The sequence below is a fragment of the Penicillium vulpinum genome (genome assembly GCF_028829585.1).
Source record: "Penicillium vulpinum strain IBT 29486 chromosome Unknown utg000002l_segment0_segment0, whole genome shotgun sequence".
Lineage (NCBI taxonomy): Eukaryota > Fungi > Ascomycota > Eurotiomycetes > Eurotiales > Aspergillaceae > Penicillium > Penicillium vulpinum.
The window spans coordinates 3,910,231-3,929,624 of record NW_026643242.1 but is presented as its reverse complement, the minus strand read 5'-3'; the positions used below and the strand labels follow the sequence as shown (position 1 = coordinate 3,929,624).

General features: G+C 48.0%; 9 protein-coding genes across 9 annotated transcripts; 5 read left to right on the top strand and 4 right to left on the bottom strand.

Moving 5' to 3' along the window:
- Positions 1-548: 548 nt before the first annotated feature.
- Positions 549-1,521, top strand: N7479_004527 (uncharacterized protein; the record flags this gene model as incomplete). Its single annotated transcript, XM_057252224.1, has 2 exons — positions 549-924; positions 1,001-1,521. The coding sequence occupies 2 exons, from the start codon at positions 549-551 to the stop codon at positions 1,519-1,521; spliced, it is 897 nt and encodes a 298-aa protein (XP_057111549.1).
- Positions 1,522-1,677: 156 nt separating this feature from the next.
- N7479_004526 (bifunctional aminopeptidase/epoxide hydrolase) lies at positions 1,678-4,057 on the bottom strand (the record flags this gene model as incomplete). Its single annotated transcript, XM_057252223.1, has 8 exons — positions 1,678-1,804; positions 1,877-2,364; positions 2,419-2,787; positions 2,845-2,964; positions 3,017-3,134; positions 3,191-3,410; positions 3,467-3,551; positions 3,605-4,057. 8 exons carry the CDS (start codon positions 4,055-4,057, stop codon positions 1,678-1,680), a joined length of 1,980 nt encoding a protein of 659 aa, XP_057111548.1.
- Positions 4,058-4,970: 913 nt separating this feature from the next.
- On the top strand, positions 4,971-8,357 carry N7479_004525 (uncharacterized protein; the record flags this gene model as incomplete). The annotated part of the gene is made up of 2 exons (XM_057252222.1): positions 4,971-8,118; positions 8,170-8,357. 2 exons carry the CDS (start codon positions 4,971-4,973, stop codon positions 8,355-8,357), a joined length of 3,336 nt encoding a protein of 1,111 aa, XP_057111547.1.
- Positions 8,358-8,798: 441 nt separating this feature from the next.
- On the bottom strand, positions 8,799-10,803 carry N7479_004524 (Zn(II)2Cys6 transcription factor; the record flags this gene model as incomplete). The annotated part of the gene is made up of 2 exons (XM_057252221.1): positions 8,799-10,622; positions 10,672-10,803. The coding sequence occupies 2 exons, from the start codon at positions 10,801-10,803 to the stop codon at positions 8,799-8,801; spliced, it is 1,956 nt and encodes a 651-aa protein (XP_057111546.1).
- Positions 10,804-11,356: 553 nt separating this feature from the next.
- Positions 11,357-12,781, top strand: N7479_004523 (uncharacterized protein; the record flags this gene model as incomplete). Its single annotated transcript, XM_057252220.1, has 1 exon — positions 11,357-12,781. The coding sequence occupies one exon, from the start codon at positions 11,357-11,359 to the stop codon at positions 12,779-12,781; it is 1,425 nt and encodes a 474-aa protein (XP_057111545.1).
- A 268-nt stretch (positions 12,782-13,049) lies between these two features.
- N7479_004522 (aminopeptidase P family protein) lies at positions 13,050-14,555 on the top strand (the record flags this gene model as incomplete). The annotated part of the gene is made up of 3 exons (XM_057252219.1): positions 13,050-13,213; positions 13,264-14,296; positions 14,355-14,555. 3 exons carry the CDS (start codon positions 13,050-13,052, stop codon positions 14,553-14,555), a joined length of 1,398 nt encoding a protein of 465 aa, XP_057111544.1.
- Positions 14,556-14,672: 117 nt separating this feature from the next.
- Positions 14,673-15,422, bottom strand: N7479_004521 (uncharacterized protein; the record flags this gene model as incomplete). The annotated part of the gene is made up of 2 exons (XM_057252218.1): positions 14,673-15,167; positions 15,231-15,422. 2 exons carry the CDS (start codon positions 15,420-15,422, stop codon positions 14,673-14,675), a joined length of 687 nt encoding a protein of 228 aa, XP_057111543.1.
- Positions 15,423-15,466: 44 nt separating this feature from the next.
- Positions 15,467-15,709, bottom strand: N7479_004520 (uncharacterized protein; the record flags this gene model as incomplete). Its single annotated transcript, XM_057252217.1, has 1 exon — positions 15,467-15,709. The coding sequence occupies one exon, from the start codon at positions 15,707-15,709 to the stop codon at positions 15,467-15,469; it is 243 nt and encodes an 80-aa protein (XP_057111542.1).
- A 414-nt stretch (positions 15,710-16,123) lies between these two features.
- On the top strand, positions 16,124-19,257 carry N7479_004519 (uncharacterized protein; the record flags this gene model as incomplete). The annotated part of the gene is made up of 8 exons (XM_057252216.1): positions 16,124-16,600; positions 16,652-16,793; positions 16,840-17,516; positions 17,568-17,735; positions 18,510-18,659; positions 18,717-18,830; positions 18,883-19,006; positions 19,055-19,257. The coding sequence occupies 8 exons, from the start codon at positions 16,124-16,126 to the stop codon at positions 19,255-19,257; spliced, it is 2,055 nt and encodes a 684-aa protein (XP_057111541.1).
- Positions 19,258-19,394: the final 137 nt, after the last annotated feature.

The window sequence follows — 19,394 nt, the reverse complement described above, 5'->3', positions numbered from 1 at the left end:
CTGTTCGTCGCTCGGGAATTAATCACCTCCACAAACGAAATATACCACTCGATCATGACGACCATACGCCCGAAAGTTGGGAATGAAATACCCCGGATTCGCCCACATAAGTCTTTTGTTAGACTTGCTTAGTTCGGCTTACTGATCTACTGCCATAATTAATGATCACATTCATGAGGCACACTTAAACGATGCGGATGAACATGAGTGGGATAGAGCTTGGGTTCAATAGCACCAAACCATCAACCGAATACCCAGTAGAAATTCCACGTAGAATCTGCAAAAATTCAATCCGGTTCCATACTGTAGTAGGTTGCAAGGATATGTTCATATATACATACATAAATCTAAGAGGTGCACTATCTGAGGTTTAGATTGCTCAAGGCACTCCCGAATACATATGTACAGTATATGTTGTAGTACGGATTTTGGACTCCGAGCCTGTCGGAGCTCATATATTGGAACAAACAACACAAACATATTTTATCAAAAAAATATCCAGATCACCAATCACGAAAGACCAATTCACGAATTCCACATCCTCAACAATGTCATCCAGAAGAGTATCAACACTATGGACGCGTGGGATTCGTGGGTCCCAGAACCTTTGTCTTTCCAGCTCTGCTAGTCGCACCCTGGTAACATTGCTGTCCGCCTATTGCATGCCTACGGAACAGCCATTGAAATCGATCACCACTCGATCATATTCGCAAACCAAGGTCTCCGACTTGGCCAAGGACTTTTCCCGGAGACCCGGAAATGCCGCCGAGACTTATGTCGCGTATGGGATGACACAAAAACTCTTTGAGGCTTGTTCAAGCCAAGCGGATTACAAGATCCCCCAGGCGTCGCAAAAGGGAGCGGAGGTCCCGAAAACGGAAGCTGGTGAGGATCTTGGTGTTGGAGAGGGTTGGTGGTATAAAGGTGAGGCAATGCGAGCGCTCTTTTGCCTGGACTACGATCTGATTTGAAAACAAGCTAATTCCAGGCGTTTCTGTAGAGCTCGGCCTCTTGCCGACCTTTTCTACCTGGTCCCAGGTGACTTTCCTCCACATGTACCTCTTGACAGTTCGCCTTCGTGCCCTGCCCCATCGAGATAGTGTTACTACCTATTCGCGCCACTTGATCGATCACTTTTCGCATGAAGCGGAACACCGCATGGACGCGTATCATGATCTAGGTAGTCGTACTATTCGCAACAAGTACCTGAAGGATCTGTTCATTCAATGGCGTGGAATCATTGCTGCATATGATGAGGGATTGGCCAAAGGCGATGCAGTGCTGGGTGCCGCTGTCTGGAGAAACCTCTGGAAGGGAAGTCAGGTGGGACCAGATGGGAAAGAAGAAATTGACTGGGCTAAAGTTGCCCAGGTGGTGGCCTACATGCGCCGAGTCTTGTCAGAGCTATCAAAGAAGGACGAGGTGGACATTGTTTTCGCTCTTGGACGTGGTGACCAGAACCACGCTGGTATCTTCGAGTACTCGGGGACGGACAAGAAACTTGTCCAAGCAAACAAATGAGGGGATATCCTCCTATAAGTGAGTATCCGCTCTGCTATTTTATACTATTTGGTTATAAAGATATGTACGATATTTAATTGCCCTACTCTTTTTGCATAAGAATTCTTATTGTTCAAGTCTACCTACTTGAGCAAAACACGGCATGGGGAGAAATACTTAGTTGTCTTTTTTGCCAAAAAGATCCTTTTCCACCATTCCTCGGCAGATAGGGTGATAGAAGTCCTTGTACTTCTCGAATGTTGCGATGGCGACAGGGCGATTGATCTTCTGGAGATTGCGGAACCTAAAAAACAAAAGAAAAGAGGCCAGGTCAGTGTCAAGAAGAGAATCTATGATTAGGAAGGGGACTTCTTACAAAGGTCGCACAAATTTCATCCGTCCAATGCGGCCCAGTAACTCAGTTGTTGGCTCAATGACGCTGTCATCTCCTGCTTTCATGCCAACCTGACAATAGAGGTTCGAAACCTCGATATTCTCGCTCTTCGTAAAGCCGTAGACATCACCCATCAACTTTGAGATCTTGGGGCTGAGAGGTCTTTCTAGCAAGAGCATCTGCTCCAGGAAGACAACCAACTGGTTTGCGGTCAGGCCCTGGAGGTCGCTGATGTGGGGCTTGAAGGAAGAGTCGGGAAGGGACTTCCATTTCTTGGAAAGTTCATAGACAACATCCACCATCGATGTGTCAAAGCTTGGCTTGGGTGGTAGACCTGGGGCATAGAACCACTTGTCCCAATCCACTTCATCCAAGAGCTTAGAAGCCTCAGCATCTGATTTGAAGAAGTCCAGAATCAGTGCTTTGAACTCATAAGAGTCGAGCGATTTGCACTTGAAGGTTGTGAAATACTGCAAAAAAAAAGTCAATAAAAGAAACCGAACAAGAGAAAAGAGGCCGCGTACGTGAGGAATGAACTTGTCAAACTTTGGCTTGCTAACCAGATTCTCGAGGTAGAACAAAAAGTTGAACCCCTTCTCGTAAGGAACACTGGAGAATGCGTCGTCGGGGTCTTTGCCCTTCAGATCAACGATAAGTTTAGTGAACTCATGATCGTCGCCAAAATGCTCGATAGCGTCAGTCAGAGACTTCCACCCAATGATGGCCGAAAAGTGACGGTAGGCTTCGCCGTGGATAGCAGCCAAAATCCTTCTCTCAAGGTAAACAGTCCAGCCTTCATTCAACCAGAAATGTTCCCATGAGGCATTGGTAACTAGGTTACCACTCCAGCTATGAGCCAATTCGTGTGCAATGACATCGATGTTCTCACGATCCTGGGGGAAATATTAGTCATGTTCCATATAGCCAGCTATTGCATAGAGTATACATACCTTCGAGATGATACTCGGGGTTGCGAAAGTGAAAATCGGGTTCTCCATCCCGCCATACGGGAAACTAGGCGGCAGGATCAAAACGTTGTACTCACCCCAGGCATAAGGGTAAACAATTTTCTGTGCGAGGTCAGAGTTGACTATTAATATGAATAGAACATAGGATGTGTACCTCAATCGTTGTGATGAAGTTCTCCGTATCAGCCTCGAGCTCCCATTTGCACTCTTCCAATTTGTCAGGGCTAGTTGCAACGACACTCCTAGGACCGATTGGCGCCTCAGCAACATCACTGTGAAGTTATGTGTTAGTAAACAGGACCTTTGGGAACGGTAAAGGCATTCTTACCCGCTAGCAATTGCAAAGAGGTAGCTGGGGATTGGCACCGACTGGTGGAAGCGATACAGTTGGTGGTTCGCCTTTGACTCCATGGACGACTTGCGAATCGGCAGCCCACTGGTCATGACAGGGAGCGGGGAGGTGATGTTGAAGTCAAAGGTGGTTTTGACATCCGGAGTATCCTGACAAGGGAAGATAGACCGCGCGTGAATTGCCTGGCACTGAGAGACTATGCAATTTTGTTAGCTACTAGAGCTTGAGTGAAAGCTCAAGATTATCACATACACATGTATGGATGTTCCTTGTTTGAGGTTTGCGCAGGCGTCAACCACTGTAACGCGGTGCATTTGTCGGTGGTTTTCACCTCGATCTATGATTGAGTGAGATAGAGCTTCAATTAGGAGAGTGATATTCAAAACATACATCAACCTCAATGGTGCCATTCAACTTGACGGGCTTCTCAAGGTTAATCTTCAATGGCACACCATAGGGCTCCAGCGGGGGGAGAAACTCCCACTTGGATGGCTGGCCATCCACCTTCACGGCGCCAATATCGAGATGGCTGGTATCCAGAATAATCTCCTGGGATTCACCATCTGTGATTGACTTGAATTGATGAACGACGTTGCCCACCAGCTTCTTCTGGTCGAATAAAATATCGAAATTGGCCGTGATATGGGTGGAACGCCAATTATTGTAGTTGCTCACAGTGTTCGGATCCCGCGGAGGATTGATAGTAGCCATAGTGCGAATTGAGGTGAATTTCACTGTAATAGAAGCTCGTAATAGGAAAGGATTCAAGTTCCGAGTAAAGGAACGACCTAAGGTGGGATTCATGAGGTTGAGGGAATTTTCCCCCTCCCAGAGTTCCCCCATTCTCCCGTATCTAAGCGTCAACTTCATATATATAATCCACGGATGTCTTTGCATTATTTGTGCTTATTTATTAGGTTTCTATGTACGAAATATTGACTGGATCCCCTTTAAATTTCTCTATAAATCTTTACTACTCTGTATAATAACAGGGCTATATAGTAGGTAGCTTATCCCTGTATGTATATAGACCTCCTACGCTAGGGAAAAGTGTCCTCCCCCTTGCTTTTTTCCCTCTTTTCTCCCTTGAGAATCCAGAATTCAAAATTGAGAGAAACAAGAAACAAGGATCCTCCTGATTACTTCCTCCTAATATCTTAGAAGTCATCATATCTATATCCTCCCCGCATTGTTTTTTTTCCCTCCACCGCCCGGCACCCGGGAACTCCCCTAAGGTACCTAGGTAGTTCGAGCCCCCCTGACGAAGACAAACCCGACGAACCTCCCAAGACAACTGCTAGTCTACCCTTTTCCCGATTTCAAAGATTTTTTTTTCCCCCTAAGGCGCATTTGCGACCCTGTGGTTGACGCAAAAAAAACTCCCATGGTGAGTCTGGTTCCTCTTCATCCCGCAATGCGCATGATTCCTAATCGTTCTAGGTCAATTGAAATAATGTCTCTCAACCTACTGTTTTGAAATAGACCCTCGAGCCCTTTCGGTTACGAAGCTATGTATTGAGGCAGATAGTGGGGTTTCAAAACCAAAGAATACTCTACGAGACATACGACCACATCAACACTCCAGACTTGCGAAGAATGAGCGAAGAGACACAGGACCTGGTTGCAGATACCCATTTCTTTGCCTGGTTGTGCGTAGTGCCTCGAGGGTACACAGTCCAAACAGACTCGATATATTACATTTCCGACTTCTAAGTCATTCGCTATTCTTTGACCACTATTACACCATTTTACGAAAATGATTCACCACACAGCAATGGATGATGATCCCAATGCATCGTATCTCAGACGTCCTTCGGGCCCTTTTGCATCGGAATCATTGTCTGGACCGCCCCCTAATCGGCCGTCTTCTCGCTCATCACGGCCTAGTTCTCGGACTCGAATGGTAAAGCCGCCAGGTGCGGTCACACCCACTGGCCTCGGTGTACTTACAGAGAATGTGGCAAACTTGTCTCCGGAGGGTGTCGGAACGAGCAGCCCCATCAAAGAAGGCCTAGGCAGTTTAAATCGCTGGTCCCAGTCAACGGCATCTAGCAAAAGTCCCTCAGAGTACATCGGTCATCATCGTCGAGGGAGCTCGAAAATGTCCATGTCAGGTTACAACCGCGGACGGAGGAGCCACAGTCCCCAACGTGCTCCAGGGCCGAATGGGTTACCGATGCTCGATCTACCGGAGCTGGAAAATTCTGCCATATTCAACAATGACTCGACATCACAACAACTCGATCTCTCATTTACGGCCTCGAGCCATCTTTTTCAGCCCTCAACACATAGCCTCAAAACAGATATTTCAATTGCTAGGACTAGTGGAGGGTCCATCCCTTTAAATGACGGAGAAGGAGACCCGGCGGCCATACAACATGGGCAAACCCAAAAGGTGATGCTGTCAAAGGCACTTCAGAAAGCAAATACGGCGGTTCTTCTTGACAACGCTGCCAATTTTGAGGGTGCCATGGAAGCTTACACTGACGCTTGCAACTTGTTGCAGCTTGTCATGCTCCGTAGCAATGGAGGGGACGAAGAGAAACTCAAGCTTCAAGAAATTCGAGATACATATATGCTCCGGGTCACGGAACTTCATCGCATGGATTTTCCTCTCCAGGAGAGCGACGACAAAGCTCTTCCAGACCGGCCCCTCAGTCAAGAGTCATATGGAGAGTTGCTTCATTCAACAAATGATGGATCTCATATTGAGAGCCAGCAGAACTCGCCGAGTTCTAGCTTTGGGTTCCACCAGATCCCACTGGAAGAGGCAAAGGGATTTTCCCTGGAAACGGTTCCCCCTCGGCGACAATCCTTGAAGCCTTCTGCCTTGGAAGATCAACCCCGTTCTATCGTATTGCCGGCAGGAAGTCAGGATGAAATCAATGAATCTACTTCATGGTTAGACACAATTGATGAATCGGGTGGTTCATCACCCTCATCGGCAAACTCTAAAGCGTCATCGGTGTACCTTCGTCGCCGGACAAGCCGTCGCCTCAGCAATGACACCGAGGCTGAGTTTGATGCGGCCCTCGATGCGGCCGTGGAAGCTGCATATGATGAAGGTCTGGAACCGGTGCTGGAGCATAAAGAAGAGGAAAGCGATAATATTGTCTCAAATGCACGCAGGAACATACAATTAGCGAAGCAAAGAGTGCGCGAGGCAGAACAGGAAGCAGAGGCAATGAATCGTGATCGTGAAATGCGTCAAATTCAGGAACAGACAACTTTTGGGGATGGCCCCCTTGTTTCCCGTACTTCGGCGTATCTGGACGATGAAGCAGAGGAAGAGGAGCGTTTGCTAGAAGAGATGACGAAGGGCTACGTGATGGACGACTTTGAGTTCGGCATTCAGTCCAAGTCGGCACTCCCTCGAGAATCAGATTCTAGCAACATGTCCGGGAGGACCTGGGAAAGCTCCGCGACGTCCCATATCGCAAACACTGGAGGTGCGCTGTCTACGCTTGCAGAAGATGATGTGTTGCCATTGGGCGACCTAAGACCCGAACCATATACCATGCCCTCCTCTCCTCCATCTTCGGCTTTGCCACCCCTGCCAGCGTCATCCGACTTCCCAGCTCCTTCCAAGCGAGCCTCGATATCAAACCGTGCTGGTTCTATCGGCTCGCTTGCCTCTTCTACAGGTCCAGGAGTGCGAGCCCGGAGACTATCCAGTCAGACTCGCGAGCTTAAAATTGAGACCAACACCCGCTCCTCTCGTACCAATTCCAATGCATCATCGGCCTTGGAAATTTTTGCCCCACTAGCAAACCGCCCGCCACCGTTGCCGAAAGACGAATCTTCTGCTCCTGGGGCTCGTTCCACTTTGCACCCAACACAACGCAACCTGTCGGTGAGCTCTTTCACAGACCACGTCAATCTTCCCAAAGCTCGTACCCATGAAGATGATGAGAACGAACTGCCACCCCTGCCGCTGTCAGGACGGCCCATGGGTAAAGTACCCTCAGCTCCAGATGGATTGAACAAACTCCACTCCAATACGAAGCCTTTCCGAGCTCGGAACGCCTCTGTTCCAATTCAAATCCCTGATATGTGCCCAGAATCCCCAAGCACCCCGTGGAGCGGTGCATTCCCTGACACTCAAAGGGGCGCGACTAGCGGAGTTCCTATTTTACCCACACCGACCCTGGCTAACTTTAATTTCAATCAAAATGGACTGCCAAGCGGCGGAGTAAACCTGTTTGGTAGCAACATTCACTCGCCCACAGCTCTTGGTCGTCCAAATTCGTTGGTGGCCAATGCCCCGCTTCCTCTAGAGCCATGTCCAGAGTCTTTCCTTCTCCGCCCATTTTGGCTAATGAGATGTCTCTACCAGACACTCGCACATCCTCACGGCGGCTATCTGTCAGAGAAGCTCTTTATTCCTCGAGATGTCTGGCGCGTGAAAAATGTAAAACTAAAGGCCCTCGAAGAAAAAGTGTCCAACTGCGATCTTCTGACTGCTGCTCTGCTCAAATTGGCTCAGGTCAATACATATGATGCAGATGCGGTTCTGGAGGAGATGCAGTCGTTTGATACTGTACTCGACCAAGTGCAGGTTCTCTTGACTAAGAAATTAGGCAGTGAAGTCGGTGTTCAAGCATCAATGCCATTGTTCAAGCCCGCTTCCACGCCGGATGAACCTGTTCAACCGGAAGTTGCGCCAAACAAATCATACCTGACATGGAAAAGACTACGCGCAAAAACTTCCGGGCTTGGGACAACCACTCCAGTCCCAAGTGCTCGAGAAAGCAACAAAGAGAATCTAGTCCTCAACTCTGTGCCGATGACATCTGTACACGGAACACCTGCGAAGCGTAATGTTACCCAGCTTGAATTTTCTGGGCCCAACGCAAATTACATGGGGGCGTTGGCACGGCTTTTCGATGCTGCACAAGTGCTAGGTAAGACTTTTCTCGCCTATATGCTTTGACGCCATTCTAATCCCTTACCAGAACAAATTGCTCAGCAGGTTGAGGACCCTGGACTCAAACATTCATCTAAAACTCATGTTGGTTTGGAACTCAGCACACGACATGCTGCTGAATTCTTCGGCTTTTACATTTGTCGGTTTGCACTGGGTGATGTGAGCTTGATGCTCGACAAGTTCATCAAGAGAGGTAGCGAGTGGGTGTTGGTCTAGGAAGTATTTGAAGCCATATGGTAATTAGCTCTTCCCTCGAAGCCAGTGGAGGCTTGGAGTTCTCCTGCCTCTTTTGATATTTCTGATGTCCATATTTGATCTCTCTACGTCTTTTGAGATACCATGATTTTAACCCGTGAGATATTTGATGATTCAAGAACATAATTGTCATGAGATGGGGTTGTATTTAACGCTGTTTTATTCTTGCTCATATAAACTGTTTATTTTAGTGATCTTGCCTCAGCGCGAGGCCTAACGATACACTCTAATGCATATCACACACACATTCAATCCAATTCTTTTGGTACTTCCAAGCAAGCATACTGTGTTCACGTTCCTATATGCAAATATCCTTCATCAACCTTGAGTGGTAAAATCATTCAGCCATTCAACGATGAGTTGAGAGGCCTAACACAAATTCCGTCTTCAGGAGTGCGCAGTTTAGAGGCACATGGTGGCCGATCGAAGACAAATCTGCCGTCGTCTCTCTGCATCTCGGATAATCTCGGCTGACAGTTTCAGGCTAGGCGCTAGGTGTGCATACCTCTCTACCTCATTTACCACTCCCGCAATGATCGCATCCATCTGTGAAACGGGGGGGAGCAGAACAGAGAGGGTAGGAGACATTGTAGCGCCCATTATCAGCAGCGTCTGGGATACCATTGACAGAGCGCCCTGCCATAGGTATGGAAGGTGACCTTCACGGTGGCTGGTTACATGCTCCAGCTGACGGAGTGTAGCATCCAAACATCGCCGGCAACACTCTTGCACCCCCGGGTCCGCTCCAGCCTGTTCATTCTCAAAAACAGCTAAGATATATGGACGATATATAATAGTACGGCATGCATTGTAGCGAAGCCTTAGCACCGTTTGAACCGGGTTTGAAAGAGGCTTTGGGGTCAAAGGGAATTGAACAGGCCGGGGAAGACTGTCGTACCACTGAGACAGCTGAAAGTCCAGCTCGGAGACAATGGGACCCAATGATGCGAGAGTATGGGCGCTGTCTTTCTGATAAATGATGTGGCTGACGCGATTGAGGAGTCTTCGTAGCGCAATCTCTGCCAAAAAGTACCAGAGTTCGTCACGTCGAACAGCCAGCTGAGAGTCCGGGCGTGATGAGCCCTGATATTTCCTGGCTGTTCGACGTTCTTCGCCCTCATTATGATCCCCCTCTTCCTCCTCTCCGTCATCCTCATCTTCTTCCTCAAAGCCTCCTGGCAGATCCACGAGTTCTTCAAAGTTGACAATGCCAGAATGGGGGAGATCTAATTCTGCGAGAAGATCACTTTCAAACAACAAGGTGTTCCAGTATACCCTCACACTCAGCTCTCTCCACTGAGTGGGGATTCGATTTGGACTGCCAAACAACAACTGCAATTTCATGCTCACGCTGGATAGCAAGGTCCAGGCTTCCAGCGGCCGGACTAGATAGAATAGGTAGGCAGAGGCCATAACCATACACTGCGTCGCAACTACAGTATTTCGCATCATGACTGACGGTAGGAAGCTCCACGCAGCAGCAAAATAAGGAAGTCCCGGCGGTTCACGATCCGGTGACACAAATGAGATACTACCACTATGGCTGGCGCTTCCTAAGGCCAAGACCAGAAGAACAAGACAGCTCATGGGACCTTCCTCAAATCCTTGCGCGAGAGCCGATTGATAATAACGATTCCAGGTGTAAGGGTTCACGCATGCGTACCAAACGTTTCCATAGCTGAAAAATGACTGGGCATACGTGGATGCATTTGTCAAATCAAAGCCTGAATTTGGAGTCAGTCGCAATGGCTCTCGGGCCATCTCTAATTGAAGAAGGTGCTGTGGATCGTAGGCCCCAGAGACCAAGTCCCGAATTAGGGGCCACTGGAGAAGATGAAGGGCAGGAGTGGTATGCATCTTGGGCATTGTAGATATGCTTAGACTGGCGGGAGGGTTCACCCAGGAACCGAGTCCAACAGCAGACAATCTTCCATGGACTGGCAATCCGCTGGATGACGTTTTTGTTAATGGATCGTCGCTACCGAGGTTTGTATCGTTGCTGGTGGCCGGTGAAGTAGCGGACAGGGCTAAATTTGGCCCTTGGTTTGGTAAATTCGAGTGCAGCAAACTCTCAATTCTGGCCAAATGATCTAGAATGAGCTTGTCGCCAGCGTCGAGTTTGATACCGGGTTCTCGATAGACACATTCCGCATTCAAATCGGAGCAGAGTTGACACTTGGGACGAGCTCCATTGCATCGGGTCTTGCGTAGTCGGCATATCTGACACTGAATCAAAGTCAAATCTACCTTGGTCGAATGTGCCACATGCGCTTACAGCTATTGTTGCCCGTCTTCTGGGATATTCGGCAGCCTCTGTATTCGAGCGCTTTTTCTTGCCTACAGATGTGTCGCTAACTGCATAGTCCCCCATGGGGTCTATCGTCTCTTTTTCTGGGGGCGGAGTCATTGTTCAAAAGCCGAGTGTGTTCAGTTGTATCTAACGTTGCATTCCACTCCAAACCGAGGGGGTGGTCGGCATGGCGGGCATCAGACCATACTTGGAGATGAGTAGAGAGACAAAGAGAGAAATATTGAAGAAATGGTCCGGAGAATTTGGGGCACGGAAATTAATGTATAATTCAAGACCGGCTTCTAATAGAAATCTGTTCGAGTCTTTCATGTGTGCTTGTGCTTGTATAATAGTTGGCCGCCTAACTCGATACGGGGGTGAGTCCGTGGCGCGTTGAGCATACCCTGGCGACTGTGACATCGGATGGGAAAGTTCGAGACAATAATAGCACAATCCAATTAGTAGATATATATATTGGTATAGGCACGAAATATCCATGGAGATATGGGAGTATACGATGTCAGTTGTAGATTATAGATATCGAGGATGTCACATGTCGTCCACGTGCACGCGTCCCAAACAAACGCGTCGAGTCTTCTTTCGCATTTGTAGCTGCGCACCCTTTTGGCTCCATAGCATACTCTATTGGTTCATATCAATTTGTTCCATCATGCCTCGTCCTGCCCCCAAACGAAGTCGTACACTGGGAAAGAATCAGCCCCAAAATACCGCGATAGAAGAGTCAACACACCAAATTGATCCCGTCGCCAAATCGCCTGCGCAGCCTGAGCGCAGCTCAGCCCTAGATACGAGACAAGCGCTACGCAGTCAAACACCTTTGACCAAAAGTCATGAACAAGCAATTCAATCTTCGCCCATGGGAGACCGGTCGGGTACCGGCAGTCGACCTGGAACTGGTAGTCGTCCTCCTACAAGATCGCGCGGTTATTCCTCTACGCTATCATTTGCCGGACGCAAAGGCGACACGAGCTCCCGGGTTCCTGGAACACCTGGATTCGATAATTCAATTCTGAGCAATTTTAGACGGCGGCCGCGACAACAAAGCATTCTGCAGATGATGCAAGCTGACGACGACGGCTCTTCCGATATTGATGACGATGACTTTCTTGGTGGGCTTAGCCCCAATGATGAATCGACACCATTGAATCTCTCTCGGGGAAAGTCTCTACTTATCAAGCCTACCGAGAAGTCATCATCTCCGTTACCGTCCGAATCACCGCTCTCGTCCGGCGGGTCGCGCAAGCGCAAGCGCATGACCCAAGAGATTCAAGTACCACAGTCGCCCCTGGATATGGTAGAAGATACTCCAACTGCGACACCGATTCAACGCGACGACTCTGGGCGTTACATTGGGGACGAGCTTCCTAAAGATGAGGTTGAACCCGAAAACGAGGAAATTGGAGATCAGGAGGTTGAGGTTGAAAGAGTTGAAGCCACGCCTCAATCCCAACGATTCCCAGAAATACTAAGCCAAACTATGTTACCACCGGTCAGCAGTCCTGCTGGGTCTGCTACACCTGGTGACTCCACACCACGACCTGTTCAGAGAAAAAACCCCAAAACCTCGAATCACCTATCGACAGCAAACCTGCAAGATACACTTTTACCACGTCGCCGGCGCAGACTTCGCGCTATCAATGATTACAGCGATGAAAGTGATGATCAGTATGACGCCGCATCTGGTGACGAGGATGAGCTGAACTACCCGTCACAAAGATCATCCGGGAGACGGGCAGGGAAAAGCAAGCCCAAGCCATTAGCTAACGCCCGCAATCCGAAACAGAAGAAGATTAAAGAGAACAAAGCTAAGGACAAATCGTCAGCTCCAAAAGAGCCAGCTACGTATTCACGTTCTCAAGCGGGTGGCGCCGACAAAGAAAACGAAACGCTTCTGTCATCACCATCCTCTTCTCCATTATCATCACCACCTGAGTCTGACGTCTCCGATTCCGAGTCTATGAAAACAGTGGCCACTCGTTGCGTGAGCGATGAGTTGCGCGCGGCAGTCAAAAAGTTTGCGGAAGTGGACCAATGGAAGATGGAATTTGAAGATGTGTCTGCTTCAGAAAGCTAGCCTTGGAGAAGATGAAACATTTGAAGAATTTATAATCCAATTAATATGATGTATGATGATGTACGGAGTACTTTGTATGAATGTGCACTCCTTGCAGTGTTCTCTTTATCCTTTTTGACGGCAGTAACCGCCATAATTTCAAAGCCCCGCAATGCAACCTCGTCTCTAAGGCTAGTAGTACATACTATTACCTAAATAACAATTCTCTCTCTTTCTCTCTCCCTTTTCTCCTCCTCCAACTTGTTCTACGGTGTATTATTCACTCAACATGACTACTGTGGATACCATTCTCGCTGCCAAGTATCCGGCTAAGGCCCATGCTCGTCGTGTCGCTGAGTCTATTAAGGCTCGGCATGGCGGGGCCGGAGTTATCTACCTTGAGGCGCAAAAAACTCGATTGATTGAAGATAGCGACGAGGATATGCCATTTAGGTAATGTAGCATGTCAATAGGATCTGAATTGATACTAACCTCAATCTTAGGCAACGTCGTCCTTTCTTCTATCTCACTGGATGTCTTTTGCCCAATGCCGCCGTGGTATACGATACCATCAAAGATGAATTGATTCTGTTCATTCCACCGATCGACCCAGAGTCAGTCATTTGGTCTGGACTGCCCCTGTCTCCCGAGGAGGCTGCAAAGCTCTACGATGTGGACTACGTTCGGTTCACAACCGATGTCAATTCGACCTTGGCGTCGATCGCGTCGAACCATAATGGACAAACTGCTGCTTTTGCAATGGCGGAACAGGTGTCAGAGGGCACAAGCTTCCAGGGCTTCGCTGAAACAAACACTGCCAGCCTGAAGATTGCTATCGAGGATACTCGTGTCATCAAGGATGCGTACGAGATTGCACTTTTGCGAAAGGCAAACGATATCTCGACCAAAGCGCACATCGCTGCTATACAGGCCTCCAAGACCGCGACTAACGAGCGCGAGATTGAGGCTGCCATTATTGGCGCTTGTATTGCCAATGGATGTCGCGAGCAGTCCTACCATCCCATCGTTGCTGGAGGTGAGGGGGGTGCTACTCTTCATTATGTTAGAAACGATGTCGACCTGGTCGATCCCGTCACCAAGCAGCGGAAGAATAATGTTCTCATCGATGCTGGTGGCGAATACCAGACTTACTGCGCCGATATTACGCGTGTGATTCCTCTGAATGGAAGGTTTGCGCCTGAGACCCGCCAGATTTATGAGATTGTCCTCCAGATGCAGACAGAGTGTATTGCGATGCTCAAGGAAGGCGTGTGCTGGGACGACGTGCACGCGCTGGCACATCGCATTGCTATCCGTGGCTTGTTGAAGCTGGGTATCCTGCGCGGATCCGAGGACGATTTATTTGAAAAGCGTGTCAGCGTGGCCTTCTTCCCCCATGGCCTCGGTCACTACCTGGGAATGGACACCCATGATACCGGTGGTAACGCCAACTATGAGGACAAGGATACCATGTTCCGCTACCTGCGTGTTCGCGCTAACCTGCCTGCTGGCTCTGTGGTCACTGTTGAGCCTGGTGTAAGTACTGCTCCTTGGGGATCCTCTTTCTCAACGCCCAATTCTTATCATGTACCAGATCTATTTCTGTCGTTTCATCATCGACCCCGTCTTAAAGGCCCCCGAGACCAGTAAGTATATCGACACCGAGGTCTTGGAGCGGTATTGGAGTGTGGGAGGAGTGCGCATCGAAGACAACATCCACATCACCAAAGATGGTTCTGAGAATCTGACCACAGCCCCGAAATTCATTGAGGAGGTGGAGAGCCTGGCTTTATAAAAATCAGTCATTTGCCGCCAACAAGATTTTTCCTGGACCGTTCAAGAACCTTCATATCAAATTAGGATAAGAATACATTGTTGATCCTCGGATATGTGATTGTACAACTGGCAATAACTAAATGTCTCTTCTGCGCTTGCGTGCACTTCCCTTGATCTCATCTGCCGGTCCATTCTTCAACTTGCGATCCAGAATGATAGTCAAAACATCAAAGGAAAACTCTGGCACTTCAATGCACAGATCCTTAAAGTCGTCCCCAACCTCCTGACGCAGCACGTGACTTTGGTTCGCCCAGTAAGTCGCCACAGGCTTCCGGATGGTGGTGTCTGCTGCTGGTGTATGAGAGTATACGTAACGGGCATATGAAAGCTCCGCATGAGGTGAGCTCTTGACCTTATGGATCTTGCTATGGGCAATGCGCTGGAGTGTTGGCAGGCCCAGCTTCTCTGCCAGCGTGTATATACGCGCATGACGCAGCAACTCGTCGCCGCTTTTATCTTCATCTGTTTCCCCGGGTGTTTCGGTTTGAGTGACAGTGTAATCGCGCGTATACTGGAACTGGAGGAAGCAACCGAAGGCATCGACGTCCTCTTCTGGCAGGCTGATGCGTCGCTATCAATCATAATGAGTATGAATGTATATATACGTGCATCAAATATAAATGAATGAACTCACCGGGCCCAGTGCTTCAAATTTTTTAACAGACTCGGCTAGTAGTGGCGCCTCCACCAGGAGGGATTGATGAGCTGTCATAACGGTCTCATTATCGTCTTTCCCAACGATAATCTCAACGATAGGGGAAGTCAGGAAGCTACAAGTAGTTGTGAGCTTGCGAGTAGTAGTTGGGATAATTGAAGGTGGTGCCATTTTTGAAAAAGAAATTATGTCGCAAAGGCTTGGGGAAAGAATGCTCACTCAAGGAAGTTGAAGCCGGTCTTCTTTGCCGGGACGGGTGGCTCTAGCTCTCCCTGCACATCTGGAAGAGTCGGATATTCTTGCGCAGGCTCGAGTTCAGGTTGTCTTGTGTCTTGTGTTCCTCCCATCTCTACCTCGGTGGAGTTTTGGTTCGCAGTCGCAGTCGCATTGAGTTCTGGTTGAGTTGATTCAGGGGTTTCGCCAGGGACTCGAACTTGGGGGGTTTGTAGTGTATCCATTTCTCAATGGAATAAAAGTCAATTGATGGTGAAGGAAGGTAGTAAGAAAAGAGGAAGAGAGAAGCAAACCAGACCTCCAGAGGCAGGAGAGCTAAGGCGGAGAAAAGTACAATTTCAGGTCACACAGGAGCTTATAGCTACATACATATGTAGTTATATTATTATAGGTATAACTGTACTTCTTCTACTTTTCTTTTTACTTGATCGCTGTACTTTGTTTCTTTTTGTTTTTAAACAAAGTATTTATAATCTTTCTATCCCTGGATACTCCAGTCTAGGAACGAACCGTAGCTCCACAGAACGTCCACAACGTCATTTACCGCATTTACCGCCCCAAGGGGGAAGAAGGAAAAAAAACCCGAGACTGTAGAGCTCTAAAACTTGAGATTTGAACAATTTACGTGATGCATAATTATGAACTCGGAAGAACTAGAATCGAGCGATTCTGTCGTGAAGCTCGAGACTGAGCAAGCTGGTCAATACTTGCTCAGCGCGGAGGATGCCGAGCTTTTACAAGAGATTCTCAAACACAATCTCTCACATGAGTCGGGTGAGAAACGGAAATTCAGGTTTCAGGACCTGGAATTCACCCGACAGCTGAGTACCTTTCAAGATTTGGGCACTACAGCCCCCCAGTTCCATGGCTTTTTTGTTCTCTTCTGGATGGGGGTGACCCTGATGTTATTCAGGCTTGCTGCCAACAATTGGAGAACCTATGGCAGCATATGGGGCAAAAACGAGATTATTCATCTCATGTTGGATAAAGATGTCATGGTCCTCGGGCTGACTGACTTGCTCCTTTGTTGGTCTACGGGGTTTTGTCTGATACTACAACGAGTGGTACTCAAGGGATATATTCGTTGGAACGGTCTCGGTTGGCTTATTCAAAATGTCAGTCTCAAAATTTGGCCCCCAATCCTGTTGCATTGCTGACCTATATAGATCTGGCAAACTACATACCTTGGAGTCGTTATATGGTGGACATATCATCGCGATTGGCCGTGGACACACACGGTCTTTATCGTATTGCACTGCTTGGCTATGCTGATGAAGCAACACAGCTATGCAGCTTACAATGGCTACTGTATGTCAATCTCTGTTCGGTCATAAGCAAGAGCTAATGAGGACAGTGTCAGAAATGTATCGCAAACGAAATATGCTGAGAGCAAGTCTTAGCCAAATCAAAGACAAAGACAGAGGACATTCTACATCTGCCAAAATAGGGCACTCTTCCGCGGTTGATACGGAACTCAATGCTGAGATCACAGACCTCAAGAGAAAAGACTCTAGTCGGCGCTCTTCTGACCTCAGGAACTATTCTCGATCCCATGAAACCGACCAGCTTTTATCACTTATTGGAACGATTGAGACCGGCGTGCCGCTTGAGCCGAACCAGGTGAAGTCCCTCAGAGAGCTACTTGAGCAGGAGATCGAGGTCTTATCTGAGGGATTACAGGGCCGTTGTTCACTGACCAACAATCACTATCCTCAAAACTTGACAATAAGAAATATCTGTGACTTTATGGCATTGCCCACATTGGTCTATGAGCTTGAATACCCGCGAACCAAGAAAATTGACTGGCTCTATGTCGCAGAGAAAACACTGGCCACATTCGGCATCATTGTGGTTATGATCGCAGTCTCCCAATCATGGATATACCCGGTAGTGATGGACACGGTGCATATGAAAGCGGAGGGAATGACCGCTCAGGAGAGACTTCGGGAATTTCCCTGGGTTCTCGGTGACTTGCTTTTTCCATTCATGATGGAGTATCTACTCGCATTCTACGTGATATGGGAGTGTGTTGTAGGTCTCTCCAGCTGTCTGCTACCTTGATTTATTGCTAAGTTTATATAGCTCAATGCTCTAGCTGAGATCACCATGTTTGCGGACCGAGGGTTCTATTCCGATTGGTGGAACTCGGTCTCGTGGGATCAGTTCGCGCGGGATTGGAACCGCCCAGTCCATAACTTCTTATTTCGGCATGTATACCATGGCTCTATCAGTGAATACCGTTTGTCGCGAGTATCTGCCAGTCTCCTCACTTTTCTCTTATCTGCATGTGTACATGAGCTGATCATGCTGTGCATCTTCCGGCGACTCCGAGGTTATCTACTAATCCTTCAGATGTCTCAACTGCCGCTTGCTGCGCTAAGTCGGACTCGCCTGATGCGAGGTCGCCGTTTGTTGGGAAATATCGTCTTTTGGCTGGGCATATTTACAGGGCCAAGTCTGTTATGCAGTTTGTACCTAATCATTTGATCTGATACAGTAGCTAGATACATATCCATGGATAGTCACTGCTTTGATATCTTATACTTAATATGCTATGGCTATGACTTGGACAAGAGCGTATTTTCCATGACAATGATAAATACGTGTAAACAGTTAGAAATCTATTACATATATACCTGTATGTTATTTCCAAGGTTGATATTAGATAAATATATATATGTGCGTGCGTGCGTGCGTGTATTACTTGTGTATATTATTTCATTTTATTGTTATACTCTCGTATCCTTTCTATTTTGCCGGATTGGTTAGGAACGGGCCCGTCATTACTACACATGCACCCCTCTTTTATATATGTATTTATATATCTCCTATGTATCCTTCTTCCCTAGGCCATTCCTATACTACCCTCTCGCTTCATTCCCCAAACGGATCTAAATGGCATATAATCTACCCGCTGCCGGATGCGTCACTGGTGTTCAACATAAAGGGTCAATCCCAACAAATCGACGAAGGTATACACTTCCAACCCTCTAGGGATACGCTATAGTTCGCTGATGGTCGTAGTCGAGCTACATCTCACGCCCCAAGCGTTTTACCAGATGTGCCATACTGCTGCTCACCGATGTAATTGGTCACCGTTTCACCAATGCGCAGCTTATTGCGGACCAACTAGCAGAAAATGGCTACGTGGTTGTCATGCCAAACTATCCCACGGTGATCCAGTGCTGTTGAACCGGGCCGCTAGTTTCGACTTGATGAAATGGCTTAAAGGGCCCTCCCAATCATCTGCCAGACCATATTGAACCCGTGGTCCAGGCGATACTAAAGGAAATGAAGTCCAACATGGGATGTGAGCGTGTTAGTGCTATCGGATATTGCTTCGGGGTATGTCCATGTTCCCTATATGTCTTGCTGCTGCCCGAGTTGACAAATACAGGCAAAATATGCCGTCCAACTGCTCCGGCCAGGCCTTTGCGATGTTACCTATATGGCAAACCCGAGTTTTGTCGAAGCAGAGAAACTACAAGCAGTCCAAGGCCCATTGTCTATTGCCGCGGCTGGTAAGTCGTTATTGTCTGGCTACAGTGTCTTGACTAAATACTTGATAGAAACCGACTCAACCTTCCCGGCCTCAAAGCGCCATGAATCCGAGGATATACTGGCCAAGACAGGCCAGCCGTACCAGATCAACTTTTTCAGTGGCGTTAAGCATGGGTTTGCTGTCCGTGCAGATATCGCCAAGCCGGCAATCCGCCTTGCCAAAGAGTCTGCCTTCTTGCAAGCAGTTGCATGGTTTGAGCAGTATCTTTAATCAATCAGAGAAGAGGCAAATATCTAGTATTGTAACAATGAATCTTTGATTGAAATCCACACTTGGGGTTCGCCTTGAGAAGCGGCAGATTTACATGTATTGGGGGATACAAAAAGAAAAAGTATGCAATGCCATGA